Below are 16001 nucleotides of genomic sequence, written 5' to 3'. Positions count from 1 at the left end.
TCCTGCAAAATGCCCTAAACAGAAATTTGGGATCACATTATCAGCACCATTTATGGGGGAAATGAAGGACTACTAACTTTGCAGCTGAATTCTCCAAAGACCCTTGGAAAAAATGTCCACCTAAAATAAAATTAAGAGTATATTCTAGCTAAACCTGACATTTTGCATATACTGGATGAGTAAGTGGTTAGAGGACATTTACTGTCTTTTGCTTCTCAGAAACTTTCTATGATCTCTCTTCTCTGGTGTCCAGGAGATGCTTATCAAATCACGTTTACTTGTGGATGACACACCTAAGTGTGGCGTTTTTTACTACTGGGTTTGGCCCTCTATCCCTGGGTTCAAGTGTTAGGAATTTCTCAAAAGAAAGGTGAAATCATTTAACCTACCAATTTGGCCAGTTAGGTAGTTCTCAAACTTCCCCCTCTGAAAACAGCCTCTGCTTTACCTGATAGCTGAAAGCCCCCTTACATACGACTAAACTCCCACTTCTCTGACCAGTCTCAGGAAAGGGGTTTCAAAGGTCCCTTTTATCCTCTTTTATAAAAAGATTTTATGGCAAGCCTTTTGCCTCCTTGCATCCGAGAAAGCAAGATGGGTCACCAGCAGCTCTATGGGAGCCGTGAAAACTCAGCCAGGGATCTCGTTCTGATCTGGAAATATGGCCCCAGTGTGTCCCACCAGCGTCTTCATCAGTAAAAGGATGCAGGCTTCGGGAAGTTGGATTAACCTATCCCCTGAATGGTTCATCCAAGATATCTACCTTCATGCTAGCTCTTTGAACATAAAAATATTTCAATTAAAAAAAAAAAGATTTTATGGCATAAGTGCTGTCAGGTGTTTTTTCTCTTTTAGATTTTTTAAATTTTTATTTACATATTTATTTTTTTTAATTTTATCCATTTATTCGTTAGAGAGAGAGAGACAGCAGGGTGAGCGGCAGGCAGAGGGAGAAGCAGGCTCTCCACAGAGCAGGGAGCCCGATGCGGGACTCGATCCCAGGACCCTGGGATCATGACCTGAGCCGAAGGCAGACCCTTAACCGACTGAACCACCCAGGCGTCCCAGTGCTGTCAGTTTTAACATTTCTATTCTCAATTCCCAAGTCCCATTTTTCTTGTTAATGCCTGAGTGACTACTGACAAATTCAAATTAAAAATTACCGCTATTGCCAAAGAGCTAAAAAGAAACAAAGAATTTGCAGTTGGAGGATTACTGAATTCAACACAACGACTGAAGAACCAGAAGGACATACTCTTAAGATTTGTCCTCTAGAAACTGAATGTGTTACAGTAAAATACTTAGAACAGTGTTTGGTACACAGTGGCTATGATTATGATTATGGAATACTCAACTGATAAATATATGCCTTATTCTTCCATTAACATTGATACATATTTTTCAGTTAGCTGCTTTCGACTTTCTTTTAAAAGCATAAAGTTTATCTTTTCTGTTATTTGTTTTATAGAAATTGAATAACTATGAGATGAATTAGTACACATAATTTCAAACCTAGACAGAATCTAGGGGTCAGGTAAATACCCATCTAACTGTGATAAGCTGCACTTTTACATTTCTAAAGGTTAAGAGTTATTATTCTTTTAGCTAAAATCCTATTAAAGGGACAAAGTTCACCAACCTGGGTATATCAAATTAAACTACAATAAAATCTTTAGAGAAAGAGTGACTTTTTTATTGGTATGAAAGTTCACGTAAAACACATATGCAAATTATGGTGATACCTCAAAGCTAGCCGGGAATAAAATAGACCTAACTATACATGCTAAATAAAATAATAAAATCAAGGACTTTAGAAAAAACTTACTGGAAAAACATCCAAAAAAGACTTTTGACAAAACACAAAGGAAAAAGAAAAAAAATCAATGACCTGATAAATATCTGTTTAATTTTAGGAACTCATTATGAGAAATAAGGCCTATTTCTTTACAATTTGAAAAATGTCCAGCTTTGTACATCTTTGACATTTATCTCATTCTCTGGCTCACAAATTTCAGGCTGCCATAATTCTGGCAGGTTAGCTGGCAGTGATAGCCTTTTCTGCTCTTAAATTCTCTTTGGGCTTGGAATAGTCCCAGGGCCGTCTGTTCTCAGTGAACCCATAGAGTTTCCTAAGTGCCACTCGAGCCGCTTCTTCTTCTGCAACCAGCACTGTTTCCCCAGGTCCTTCTGCAATCAACTTCTTATCGCTAGAAAAAAACCAAGAGTAGTCCGAAATTACCCGTGATCATAAGACACAGTCCACAAATGGGTTATGGTTTCTAAATCTTGTTTTGGCAATAATATCTACCAGAAGTAACACAAGAGCTTTGGATATAGTATCTTTTGGAAATTAACTAGTTTTGTTGCAAATTCATTATATATAGCAGTTAGAAAAGAAATATTTACATTTCCATAGAAATATAAACAACTCACTAGGTCCAATATTTTTCAAATCAAAAAACCAAGGCACATCTAAGTAAGTATGGGCTTGTTCTGTTATTGTTGTTGATGGAAGAATTTAAAGAATATATAAAAATCTTGCTATAAAGCCTGAAACTATTAAAAATATTCATGGAAACTATAACTACATTATTTTTAATTCATCCTAAATCTGTGATAGGAGGAAAAATTTTATGGAAAAAAGACTGTGCCTTTCTGGTTTCTCATCTAAACTTTAAAATAAATGAGAAATCAGTTCTGTATTTTAAATTAAGAGCTTTAGATCTTTAAAACTTGCTAAGATTTAAAACATTATTTTATATATTATAATCCGCTCTAACTTATTCCCAGAAGATACTGAGGTAGCAGTGAACACTTAAGGTTATCGGTGTTCTAGTAAAGCCAAATTAAACAAAAATGGGTATTCCTGCTTTAGTGAGATTTCTATTATGATAACTAGCAAACTCTCCTCCAAAAAATGTAAAAGTGTTCCCACAGGGAGGAAAGGATGTGCTACTTCTCAATTACATTTAAGTACTTCCAAGAAATTTCCTGACCCCAAACTTTACCTATCCAACTAAAAGAAGCATCTCTGAAAATCTCATAAACAGCAACTTTACTTAGTAGCTCAGATTTAATATAAGTTGACTTGAAAGCCAAGGAAGAATAGAACCAAATTAAAGAAAAATGAGCACAACTACACAGGAAAAAAAAAAAACAACATGGAAGGAATTTGCTAAGAATTATTTTCTGTGGCAGTAATTTGAAATGAAACAAAGAATAATCATATAGGTTAAACTTTACAGTAATAATTCTACACATATATTTGTAATAGTATGGAATAGAGAAAATCATCTAAGTGAATTTCAAGCACAAGATGTATATCATGTTTCTAGTCCAATGATGGTCTTAGTGTATCACGGATCATTTTTTTAAATACCATTACATAAAATCTAGGAAAAATTAAATAATTCTACTACCCAATGACAACCACTGTTAGTAATAGGGCAAACTGCTTCGTTTAAAAATAAGAGAGCATTCTTCAAAATTTCCATATGTCACTAAAAATCCTTTAACAACATCACCTATCCTAGCTGTACTATATTCTATCATGTGCATTTATTATTTCCCTCTTACTGGATACCAAAGTTATTTCTAATTTTCTAACTGAAAAAATGCTATTAGTTCAACAACTGTTTACTGACTACCATGTCCTAAGAACTGTTCTAGGTATGGGGTACAAAGAGCAAACAAATGAACATCTTTGTTTACACATTTTTGATGTAACCTGGAGAGACACACCCAAAGTGAGAATACCAAATCAAAGGACATGAAGAATTTAAAGACTCCTGGCATTTGGTCAAAATTACTGACAGAAATACTATACCACTCTTTTCTTCTATTAGAAATATATGAACTGCTGATAAAGGATGTGTTTAAGACTTACCAAGCTAATAAGCAAAAGAGTACCTCGTTATCTTGCTTTGCATTTCAATTAAAACTAAAGTTGAAACTTTTTACAACATTGTCCATTTTCTCCTTTGTGATGTCCTTCCATTGCCTTTAACCTATAAAATCCTACATCATATAAAGATCAGAAAAATATTGACCTAAATTTTAACCAAGTTTCTTAAATATTCAATCAGTGGGAGGCAAGCCAACTGTTTACTAACAAAACTAAAAAGTCTCAATGTGGGCTGATTTATATATTTTGATGGACAACTAACTAAGTTGTCCACTCCTAGGCTCAGTTGAAGCTGTTACAAGTGTGGATTAGGGGTAAATCTCTAACACTTATGAATCAGAACTTTTATTTGTCTACAGAAATGTTTAGGTTAACATGAAATTCTTACTCATTGAAATGAATGGATTCTACAATGTATAGTTGGTTAACAAAAGCTACTATTAGCCAACCACAGATTACTGGCCTTCCCCTAAGACTGACCAGCAGAAAGGGAAGCAGTATATAGATAATCATGGGAATGAGTTTTTTAAATCTGCTAATGCAATCAGAGCTTATATTAAGGAATTGTGAAAGGTCAGTTGTTAAGGCTTCCAATCAATGTTATGAAGTCAAGATTAAAATTTTACTAACCATAAAATCTTTAAAATAAATAAATAAATAAGATTTTACTAACCAGTATAAGCCAACAAAAAACACAGGCAAAGCTGTGGTGCTTCCAGACTGCCTGGTAAGTCTAGATTCAGGAGCTGAAATATTCCTTTTCTTCAGTTCTTCTACCAGTAGCCCCATGGGATTTATTATCTTCCAAATCTCGAAAAGTTCTTTTCCAGTCATCTGAGTAATTAAGAAGTCCTGCATACAAAAATACAATTTATACAATTAAAGTAGTATAAAGAAAATAAGGATCATATTCAAAGTACACTTTTAACAGAATTTAAAAACTTAATGGGGACTGAAAAAGACAAAATCCACTATTCCTTTTCATGTCCATATAGTTTTTTATGTAAGTTTTATTACAAAAATCATAGTTGTTGCAGATGCCATGATACTCTGGCAAGAGTACTCAAAAAAGATTCCACCAAATAGTTGCTAGAACTGATACACGAGTTCAGTAAAGTCTCAGGATACAAAATCAACGTCCAGAAATCTGTTGCATTTTTACATACCAATAGTAAAGGAGCAAAAGAGAAATCAGGGAATAGATCCCATTTACAACTGCACCAAAACCCGTAAGATTATCTAGGAATAAACTTACCAAAGAGGTAAAAGATCTGTACTCTGAAAACTACAGAACGCTTATGAAAGAAATTGAAGATGACACAAAGAAATGGAAAAACATTCTACGTTCATGGATTGGAAGACCAAATACTGTTAAAATGTCTATACTACCCAAAACAATCTACATTCAATGCAATTCCTATCAAAATACCACCAGCATTTTTCACAGAACAAACAATCCTAAAATTTATATGGAACCACAAAAGACCCCAAAGAGCCAAAGCAATTTTGAAAAAGAAAAGCAAAACTGGAGGCATCACAATTCTGGACATCAAGTTATATTACAAAGCTGTAGTGATCAAGACAGTATGGTACTGGGGCACCAGGTGGTACAGTGGGTTAAGCATCCAACTCTTGATTTCAGCTCAGGTCACAATCTCAGGATTGTGAGATCAAGCCCAGTGTCAGGCTCTTTGCTGGGTGTGGAGCCTGCTTAAGATTATCTCTCTTTTTCCCCCGCTGCCCCTCCCCATCCCCAAAATAAAATAAAAATATTAATGAAATAAACACATAAATAACTTAAAAAAAAAAAAACCAGTATGGTACTGGCACAAAAACACACATAGATCCATGGAACAGAATAGAAAACTAGAAATGGAACAACTCTATGGTCAACTAATCTCCAACAAAGCAGGAAAAGAATATCCACTGGAAAAAAGATGGTTTCTTCAACAAATGGTGTTGGGAAAACTGGACAGAAACATGTGAAAGAATGAAACTGGATCACTTTCTTACACCATACACAAAAATAAATTCAAAATGGATGAAAGACCTAAATGTGAGACAGGAAACCATCAAAAATCCTAGAATAGAACACAGGCAGCAACCTCTTTGACACAGGCTATAGCAACTTCTTACTAGACACATCTCCGGAGGCAAGGGAAACAAAAGCAAAAATGAACTACTGGGACTTCATCAAGACAAAAAGCTTCTGCACAACAAAGGAAACAATCAACAAAACTAAAAGGCAACCTTCAGAATGGGAGAAGATAACTTGCAAATGACATATCTGAAAAGGGTTAGTATCCAGAATCTGTAACGAACTTATCAAACTCAACACACGAAAAACAAATAATCCAGTTAAGAAATGGGCAGAACACACACAAAAAAGAGAAAAGAAATAGGCAGAACACATGAATAGGCATTTTTCCAGAGAAGACATACAGACACATGAAGGCCAACAGACACATGGAACTATGCTCAACATCACCCATCATCAGGGAAATACAAAACTATGAGATACCACCTCACAACATTCAGAATGGCTAAAATTAACAACACAGGAAACAACAGAAGTTGGCGAGGATTCCCACTGTTGGTGGGAATGCAAACTGGTGTGGCCACTCTGGAGAACAGTATGGAGGTTCCTCAAAAAGTTAAAAATAGAACTACCACATGATTTAGCAATTACACTACTAGGTATTTAACCAAACCATACAAACCATACAAAAATACTGATTCGAGGGGACACACGCATCCCAACGTTTATAGTATAGCCAAATTATGGAAAGAGCCCAAATGTCCATCAACTGATGAATAAAGTGGTATACACACACACAATGGAGTATTACTCAGCCATAAAAAAGAATGAAATCTTGCCATTTGCAATGACGTGGATGGAGCTAGAGAGTATTATGTTAAGCAAAATAAGTCAGTCAGAAAAAGACAAATACAAAATGATTTCACTCATATGTGTAATTTAAGAAATGAAAAACAGATGAACTTGGGGGGTAGAAAGAGAGAGGCAAACCGTGAAACAGACTCTTAACTAGAGAGAGTTAACAGGGCTGCTGGAGAGGAGGTAGGCAGGGGGGTAGGTTAAATGGGTGATGGGTATTAAGGAGTACACTTGTTGGGATGGGCAGTATGTGTTATATGTAAGTGATAAATCACTAAATTCTACTCCTGAAACTAATATTACACTATATATTAACTAAATGGAACTTAAATAAAAACTTGGAAAAAAAAACCAAAATTCATAGTTGAAGGTAAAATCTTATCTCATAACTAAGAAATATGCTTTCATCAGTAAGAAAAATATTTTTAAAACAAATGAATTAATGAATAAATAGTAGTAACTTCTGGCAGAAACTCCTATAAAAAAAGTACTATGGGCCTCCAGATAATAGTACTTCACTATTTAAATTCATGATTTTAAAAAAATCATTTAAATAATTTCACATTGTCTTTAGAAACTGTTTAAGACTTGATAATATTTTCAATTTGTAAGACTAAGAAAATGGAAAAATTATGAACATTCAAAGCAGAATTCATTTACCAATAAAAAACATTACCAATGTTGACAGAAAATATGGGAACGTGAATTTTCACAATATATTGCAATTAACTTGTGTTAAAAAACACAGTATATAATAAAGGATGTGTAAATGGAGACATGAGGGGAGAAATGTTAAAAAGAAAAAATAACAGTTCACAAAATAATTTCCTTACAACACTTGCCCAAGCACCAGAACTCTAGTTCAGTTTCGTTAATAAAAAATATTTATCACCTGAAACTAATATAACAATGTATGTTAATTATACTGAATTAAAAAAAAATTTTTTTTAATTTATTAAGTCCTCAGTAGGGGATTTTCAATCTTTTAATGTACAGATATAGAGTTGCCTTATGAGACACATACGGTTACTTACACCTATGAGTGAATCCCTGGATTATTTGCAATATAGAATAAGCAACTGTAGGGTGAAGGAAAAACAATTTTAATGCCTAACGTATTGGTAGGAATATAAAAAGAAATCTAGATTTTTTTGGTGATCACATTTGCCTATTTTTTCCCTATAGATTTCTGGTCTTACTAGTTTATTATTAGAACTTTCAGTGGGAGTGGAGGTTGAATATTCTAATCCCATTTCCCAGAACAGGGAGATAGTATGAAGAAGTATGTTTCTAAAATGCACATATGGGGGTGCCTGGGTGGTGCAGTCGGTTAAGCCTCCAACTCTTGGTTTTGGCTCAGGCTGTAATATCAGGGTTGTGAGATCGGGCTCTGCCAAGGCTCCACACTCGGCGCAGTCTGCTTAGGACTCTCTCCCGCTCCCTCTGCCTGCCCCCATGTGCACACATGCATGTGCGCTCTCTCTCTCCCAAATAAATAAATAAACCTTAAAAAAAAAAAAAAAAAAAAGCTTTAGGTCTTTCTCAGAATTTGGTAGGGAGAAAAATTCACAGATCACCTTCTAAAATCATATAATAAAGAAACGAATTACAAAAAAAGTTGTCGTCCTTTCCACCTCAAGCAGGTCCCAGTATGTGCAATTAAGCATTACCTACCCTGATGAAAAGAGCGGTCCTCTCAGGGCCACTGCTCCGTAGCAGGGCTCCAATCACTGCAAAGAAAGTCTGCTGTAAAACAGGCGGGGGAACTGGAAATTCTGCACTCAGTGTTAACTGCTCCACAGCCAAGTTTCTGGCCACGTGACACACCACTTGCTCACCAGTGAGAAAGTCAACAAGACTTTTAATGCCTTCAGTAGGCAAGTCTGGGTAAGCATCCTCAAATAACTGTGTGAGACAAGTTTTTGAAAAAGATGTCCCTTGTTCAGAGAGTTCTTGATTATCTTTAAGATTCAGAAGAACAGCTTCTTTCTCTATTCCAAGGTTTTGGCGCTTGGCCTCCTCACTTTTAATATAGCAGCTATTAACAAATGCAGTTTTGAGAAGATCTAAGGAAAAGGTTTCCTGTAACCGATGTCCAAATGCTTGTATTTCAGCATGGTAATCCCAGTTGGGCTTCTCTGAACTGAAAATGTAAAACAGAAGACAGTAAGAGATGGTAAAGAGAACAAGATGTTAAAATAACACGAAAACTTTTAATTGTGATACAATTTTATTGATTATGTAAAGGAAATAAAAAAAGACCGAGTTTCATTTTCACACCACGGTTTGATTTTCTGAAAGTTAAAATTTAAGTCAGATGATAACTTGTGGTTCTTTGCTATATTCACTGGTGGATTCATTTTCCCTTTGAGCCAACTGCCACATTAAAGTTCTTCAACGTCAGAGACTAAGCCAGTACCCTACCTTTTAGATTCTTTACTTCTGCTATAACCATGGAATTATGCTTTATACCTGGGTATGAAATAGGAGTTATAATTTCACAGGTTCAAGCTCTAAACAAGAAGTATGCTATATTTATCTCTTATTTTATTAAGTGTTAAAAACACCCATTTAAGTTAGCATCTAAATAATCTAGTATCGGGCGCCTGGGTGGCTCAGATGGTTAAGCGTCTGCCTTCAGCTCAGGTCATGATCTCAGGGTCCTGGGATCGAGTCCCGCATCGGGCTTCCTGCTCCTTGGGAGCCTGCTTCTCCCTCTGCCTCTCTCTCTCTCTGTCTCTGTCTCTCATGAATAAATAAATAAAATCTTTAAATAAATAAATAAATAAATAATCTAGTATCATTACAAGTAGGTTAAAAGTTCGTAATCATTCCCAAGAATGGCTAAAAGGTCTTTTTAAAAAGAGACAATAAATCCAAATAAAACTCTTTTAAGTAAAAATGGATAGGAAAATATAAAGATCGTGGTTCTAAGTCATAAAATGTATGTCAACCTATATAATCCTTAGTTTCCTCCAACCATAAAAGCCAAAAGTGACTAACCTCACAATAATCAAAGAAACGTGAATTAAATACTATTTTCTGCCTATTAGAAAAATAATATTGTTTTGAAAGAGTATAGGAATATGAACAAGTATATTCCTACGGACAGATGTATAAACTGGTTCAATTCTGGGGGGTAATATTAAAGTAGCTACCAAAGTTTCATACTAAATTCCCTAAGGAGTAATAACTTCAAAGCTAATCACTCTTCCATCGGTTATAATAGCAATAATATGGAACTCAAACACCTACGAATGGAGTCAAAAGAATGAGATGCGTCTCTTTTACATCGCCACGACTGCAAGTCAAAGTCACATTATTAGAGAACAAGATTCGAGACCTCAGGTACAGGAGATCTCGTTGGGAGCTATAAAGGTGTCTTTCTCTGCCAGGCTACTGGACTTCTTTGCCAAGCTACCGCCAGACACTACTGGATCAAGATTAAGAAGAAACAAGATTAACTGGGGCAACAAAACCAAAGCTCAACTGTTTTCCTTTTATTCTGGCAAATGCACCTGTAGTTGCACATACTTAATTCTGCTCTTGCGATGCTGTGGAATGCTTTCGGCCCTCTTACCTCTCTTTCCCAAGAATTCTCAGCCATTACAACAGAGAGACTGCAACCCCAAGCCCACATAAAGGTTAGCCTCACAAAGCCTCATTTCTCCAAACTCAGCTGATGGGCTCTAAGTACGAGTTCCCAGGCGTCGGGCGTAGACCCTTGGTCGACCCCGAAGCAGAAATCTACCCCCTGTTGTGCCCCAGCCCACGCGTCCAGGTTCCTCCGGTGTCTCCACCGCAAACCTCCCTAGCGAGGAGCAACCCGCCCGGTCCTCGACCCCCACCCCCGCCCCGACCCCTTCCGAGGCGGCTCCTACCGGCGCACGGGCGGCGGCGGGCACCGGAGCAGACGCCACCGCTCTAACTCCTTCTGGAAGCGGAAGGCGGCGCGGAATCCCTTCTTCACGCCCCGAACTGGCGGGACGAGAGTCGGGGCGGCCGGCGCCAGGAGGCGGCGAGGCCCCCGCAAAAGCAGCCTCCCCAGGCCGGACGCCATTACAGGGGAAAAGCAATGGAGGACGGAAGGAAGAAGGTCGGACCAGTGGCGCGGTAACGCAGTCCCCCCGGAATTGGGCGAACTGAGCGAGGCCCGGGCCGGACTAGTACACGGCGGGGGGGGCGCTGCCGTTGAGTTTTACTGCGCATGCGTGAGCTCTGGTTCCTGCCCACCCAGGGCTTACTTTGGGGTGAGTCAGGACTGTGGGGCCTTGGGATCCGGAAGTGTGTGGAAGAAGTTGCTTCGCCCTCCGTTGCTTTCTTGTTCTTCGCTTTCTCATTAGCGCAAAGACCTGTTTCACTCTCAGTCTAAAGTAAACACGTAAAAGTCTCAAAAAAAGAAAACACTTATTGTCAGTATGTATTTAGTCTTAAGAGTTTCAGAACATCAATCCAGCCACTATTTAGGAGCAAATATTTACCCGACATGTCTCCAGAAGCCTTCTTTTCAGGAGCCCTAGACTAAGGGATACTGACTTAACCAAAATTTAAATTTCTAACAGTACAAACTTTTTAAAGCACCTCCCCCCCCCCCCCGGCCCCTGCAAAGACTGGAAAAAAAAAATACATCAAAATGAGAACAGTGGAATTATAAGTCTTTTTTTCCCCTTTATCTTCCACTCTTTAGTGGAAACTTTCCTACCAAACTGTTAATATAAATGTTTTGATCTAATATTAATTCACAAAGGAAGACTTCTCTGAATTTCCAGTTTTGAGTTGCATGCTGAACATCTAGACCCCAAAAGTTACCTCTGTTGATCTATTTGTTCATGGCATCATTGTCCCCCCACAGTTACCCAGTTGGGCTCCTATGTATTCAATTATTCCTATTTCCACAAAAACCCACTTTTATCCAGGTGCCAAGTCCTTTTTCAATTTATTTCCACAGCGGCTACCTGATGGCAATCCTTACCTCCTTGCCAGGCCTCCAAACACGTGTTGCACCTTCCTCTCTTCCCCAGACACAGTTCATCTTCATCCATTTCCCTGAAATGCAGACTCAGGCATGTTACTACTTAGCTCAAGCATCTCTAATGTTAGGCTCTGGCAAAGATTTTCCCCTTGACCAAACTTGAGTCAGGCTCCCCTAAGCCCTCGTTTCAAAGACGCTCGACCTTAGGCTTTGGTGTCTGTCAGGCCTGCATAGCCCACTTTCAGCAAGAATCCTAAGTCAGTTTAGAAAGGATCCCCCACCCTCAATATCTGATTACCCTTAATATCTAATCAAATTCATCACCCACCACTATCCCCAGGTGGCCTGCCTTCAGAAGAATCCTGTCAAGTTGGTTTAGCTAGACTCCTGCCCCCCACCCTTACCGTGATGTTTCCACTTAGTTCAATGTTCACAGACACCTCCCAGCCCCCATGGCTATAAGTTTCCCCTGGTCCATGCTGTATTTGGAATTGAGCTCAGTTCTATAGAGAGGTCTCTTTTCCCTTATTGCAATAGTTCCTGAATAAAATCTGTTCTTAACTATTGTCAGAATGGTTCATCCAAGCCTAGAAAAGGGTTCTCTTTGGAGAGGGAGAGAGGAAATGGAGGCTTAGCACATACCATAAAACAAGCTGATGGATTTCTGGGTGAAGCAAATTCTCTAAGAAGGGATGAGAGAAGATCATGATTGACCTTTGTGTTTCATTATTTTACACTGCCTGTTAAAAAAAATTCATTGAACATTCATCAAATAAATATATTAGAAGACAGCACAAGGAACTGTCATTAGTCCATTTATAGGGAGGAATAATCTAATAACAAACAATATTATGTTAAAATGAGGTGTCTCTGTATTGAGAGTTTCTCAGTAAATACAACAATGAGAACCTTATTTACGGAACCAAAAATGTAGGGTCTCAGGGAGTTTTTACCACTAACTCACAGAGTTGAGGAATCAACCAGTTTTTAAAATTCAATCATGAATTTGTTTATTTTCAATAAACATATGCTAAGGGGACTATGTGGCTCTAGGACCCAGGCCCAGAAAACAGACCGTGCCCAGGGTGGCCTGGTGCACTTCATTTACGTCCCTTCAAATCCCAAAGTTACGTGTTCAGTACAGGCCTTTCTGCTCTTTAGTGGTGTATACAAAACTCCTGCACCTGGACATCTACTGGCATTTCAAGCTTCATACATCCAAAACCAAACTCCCTGTTTTCTTGGCCAAACACCTTCCCCAGATTGGTCAAAGGGCAGCTCCATTCCTCCAGTTGGTCATCCCACAAATCCTGACTTCTCTTTCTTTCATAACCCACATCCAACAAAGTTCATTGGCTCCACCTTCCAGAAATGTCTAGACTCTGCTGCCTTCTCACCACCTGCACTCTGTGCTAAACTATCATCATCTCTCAACTGCCTTATTTTATTAGCGTCCCAACTGACACCCTTGCCTTTTAAGACTGAAAGCAGATTAAGGAAGTTTTCTGCCCTCAAAATCCTCCACTGGCTTCCCATCTCATTTAAAGTAAAAGCGAAAGTCCTTACCATGGCCTCAGGGCTCGACATGGCCTGTCTCCTGACCCTTCTTCCTCATCTCTCTGTACTCCTCACTCACTCTGCTCCAGCCACAGTGGCTGCCCTGCCAGCCCTAGAAAACCCCAGGCAGGTTCTCACCTCAGGGCCTTAGCACTTGCAGTTCCCTTTCCAAGAGAGGACTTCCTCTATACTTCTACATGGCTTACTGCCTACTCTCCTTTTTGGCTCAAATGTCACCTTCTCTGTGAGGCTTTCCCTCAGGCTGCATTCTCTGGAAGCAGATGCTGAGACAGAGATTGGGGTGCAGGATATTTATTAGGAATCCACAGCTGTGAAGAGAGGCAGCTGTAACAGGAGTAGGCAGGAAAAGTCAGCTGCAGTACAGGCCTGACAAATCCTCATCCAATCTGGGAGAGAGCTCTATCAGCATGTCCTGCACCAGACCGACACGGCCAGACCTTTATATTCCTCTCTCATTTAGTTACCGAATTTGGGCTGCCCCATGAACGGCATGGCTGAGCCATGGTGGCTCTCTGCAGATGAAGCAGACCCTGAAGGAGCTGAAAGCCAAGATTGTCTGCTGACCGCCTCCCTTCTATGAAGGTGGATCTATGTAGTGCGTCTTGAAATCTTCCACACCATCCTGTTTAAAATTGCAATATCCTCTGTCGTCCCTATCGCCCTTCATGGTCTTATTTTTTTTTCACAGCACTTAACACCTTCTAATATACTATGTAATTTAGTTATTTATTTTATTATCTGGTTCTTTCACTGGAATATATGTTCTAATGGATGAGCGATTTTTGTGTCTTTGGAGCATAGCTGCATTTAGAATGGTGCCTGGTTCACAGCAGGCACTCAGTAAATATTTGTTGTTTGAAAACCTCATTCAGTGGCCTGTCTAGTCATCACTCTGTAAAAGCCTTGCAAGAACCATGTCTTATTCATCTTGTCAGCATATGGTCCTTAGTGGGTGTATAATACATGTTTGTTTAATAAAGCCCACGAATGATTATGTGAAACATCTACATAATTTAAAATTCATTATCTATATTAAAAAATAATGAGAAACAGGTAACATTAATTTTTAAAATATCTAACTCAGTATATCTAAATTTTATCATTTCCACATGTAATCAATATGAAAATTATTTTTTTTAAGATTTTTATTTATTTATTATTGAGAGAGAGAGAGAATGATAGAGAGAGAGCATGAGAGGGAGGAGGGTCAGAGGGAGAAGCAGGCTCCCTGCTGAGCAGGGAGCCCAATGCGGGACTCGATCCTGGGACTCCAGGATCATGACCTGAGCCGAAGGCAGTCGCTTAACCAACTGAGCCACCCAGGCGCCCCATCAATATGAAAATTATTAATGAAACATCTTTTTGTTTTGTTTTGGACTAAGTCTTTAAAATTTGGTGTGTATTTTGCACTCATACCATAACTCAATTTGGACTAGTCACATTTTAAGTGCTGGATAGCCCTGTGTACAGTAAATCCTCTATTGGAATTCTGCAATTAATGAGTCAGAATAATACAGTGTGTGTTGGAGGGGGAGTGTGGGTTAGAGAGGGGAGTTCTCTGGAGTCAATGATTTTCTGGGTCCCCATCATGACCCTTTAACTTAATAGCTACTGATGTGTTCCAGCCAAAAGCCACCAGGAACACACTCATAGTTGAACATGTTGGGTTAGTTGCTTATTGGCAGGAGAAGGCATATCATGGGAACTATGGGGCATTGGTGATTGAAAGAACTTATTGCGGGATTTAGGTTTGTATTAGGTGATTTTAGGGAGGGTTTAGGGAAGAAGGGCTTTCCTCTGGACTGGACTGGATGCTGTCAGGAAATGGGGATAATTCTATGATTGGAGATGTTAATTTTGTCTAAAGGGAGGAAAACTAAGCAGAAGCTAAAGCTGTAATTGGTAAAGAAAGAGGAGTCACTTTTATTCGCCAGAATAGAGGGATGTTTGTTCATTTTTGTGGCTTGAACAATTTCATGTTTTGCTGTGTTTATATAGGATTATGGAGTGGCATTGTCTAATGTTTATGTTCCGCAAGAACCAGCTGTGAGCACCGGGCCAGCTCCCAGCAACGCAGATGACTGGCTCATAGTACCAAGCCAGCTCCCGGAGTTCTAGTACTTTTCTCTTTCTAATAGCTGTGCGACCTTAAGCAAGTGATTTAACTTCTCTGTGGTCCAGTTTTCTCATCTCTACAATGAGAATACAAAAGCACTTATCTCTCCATCTCTTAAAGTTGTTATCAGCATTAAATAAGACAATCCGTGTGAAGAAACTGGGATAGTGCCTTGTATATAGTCACCACTCAATGAGTGTCACTGTCTTTCAAAGATTCTAAACTGCACTGTATTTTTTCACACTTCCAACATCTTGGAACGTCTTCCAAACAATGGCTTCTTAGAGTAAACACAATGTAGTATTAGTACTTCCAGAAGGCTCTGGTTTGGGGGACCATTCCTCGTCCCCTCCAACGGCTCAATCCATTCTGGGTGAATGCCTTCACTTTTCAACCTTTATCGCTTTTCCAGTCCGCGGCAGACGCGCTCTGCGACCCTTCTCAGGGCTCGGAGTTTTTCGCTGTGCGGCTTCCCTAGGCAATACGGGCGCGGGCGGCAGCACTCGGGAGCTTACGGCGGCGCGGCGCCCACGCG

General features: G+C 38.9%; 1 protein-coding gene across 1 annotated transcript; it reads right to left on the bottom strand.

The window, feature by feature from the left end:
* Positions 1-1671: 1671 nt before the first annotated feature.
* Positions 1672-10973, bottom strand: MRPL44 (mitochondrial ribosomal protein L44). The gene is made up of 4 exons (XM_045867875.3): positions 10682-10973; positions 8475-8943; positions 4578-4756; positions 1672-2207 (listed from the first exon to the last, which is right to left on the bottom strand). The coding sequence occupies exons 1-4, from the start codon at positions 10858-10860 to the stop codon at positions 2036-2038; spliced, it is 999 nt and encodes a 332-aa protein (XP_045723831.1). The 5' UTR covers positions 10861-10973; the 3' UTR covers positions 1672-2035.
* Positions 10974-16001: the final 5028 nt, after the last annotated feature.

This window comes from Mirounga angustirostris, unplaced genomic scaffold (assembly GCF_029215605.1).
Source record: "Mirounga angustirostris isolate CCGP_5_RB_7025 unplaced genomic scaffold, mMirAng1.0.hap1 SCAF_3, whole genome shotgun sequence".
NCBI classification, from domain to species: domain Eukaryota; kingdom Metazoa; phylum Chordata; class Mammalia; order Carnivora; family Phocidae; genus Mirounga; species Mirounga angustirostris.
This window is presented reverse-complemented; position numbering and strand designations above follow the sequence as displayed.

What these genes read in the sequence shown, in the direction of transcription:
- MRPL44 (XM_045867875.3), bottom strand. Translation starts at nt 10,860, where the DNA reads ATGGCGTCCGGCCTGGGGAGGCTGCTTTTGCGGGGGCCTCGCCGCCTC. An exon ending in CCGCCGCCGCCCGTGCGCCG is followed by an intron (nt 8,944 to 10,681) that starts GTAGGAGCCGCC and finishes TTACATTTTCAG; the next exon opens with TTCAGAGAAGCCCAACTGGG. An exon ending in TTTTTTGTTGGCTTATACTG is followed by an intron (nt 2,208 to 4,577) that starts GTTAGTAAAATC and finishes GTTTTTTTCTAG; the next exon opens with CGATAAGAAGTTGATTGCAG.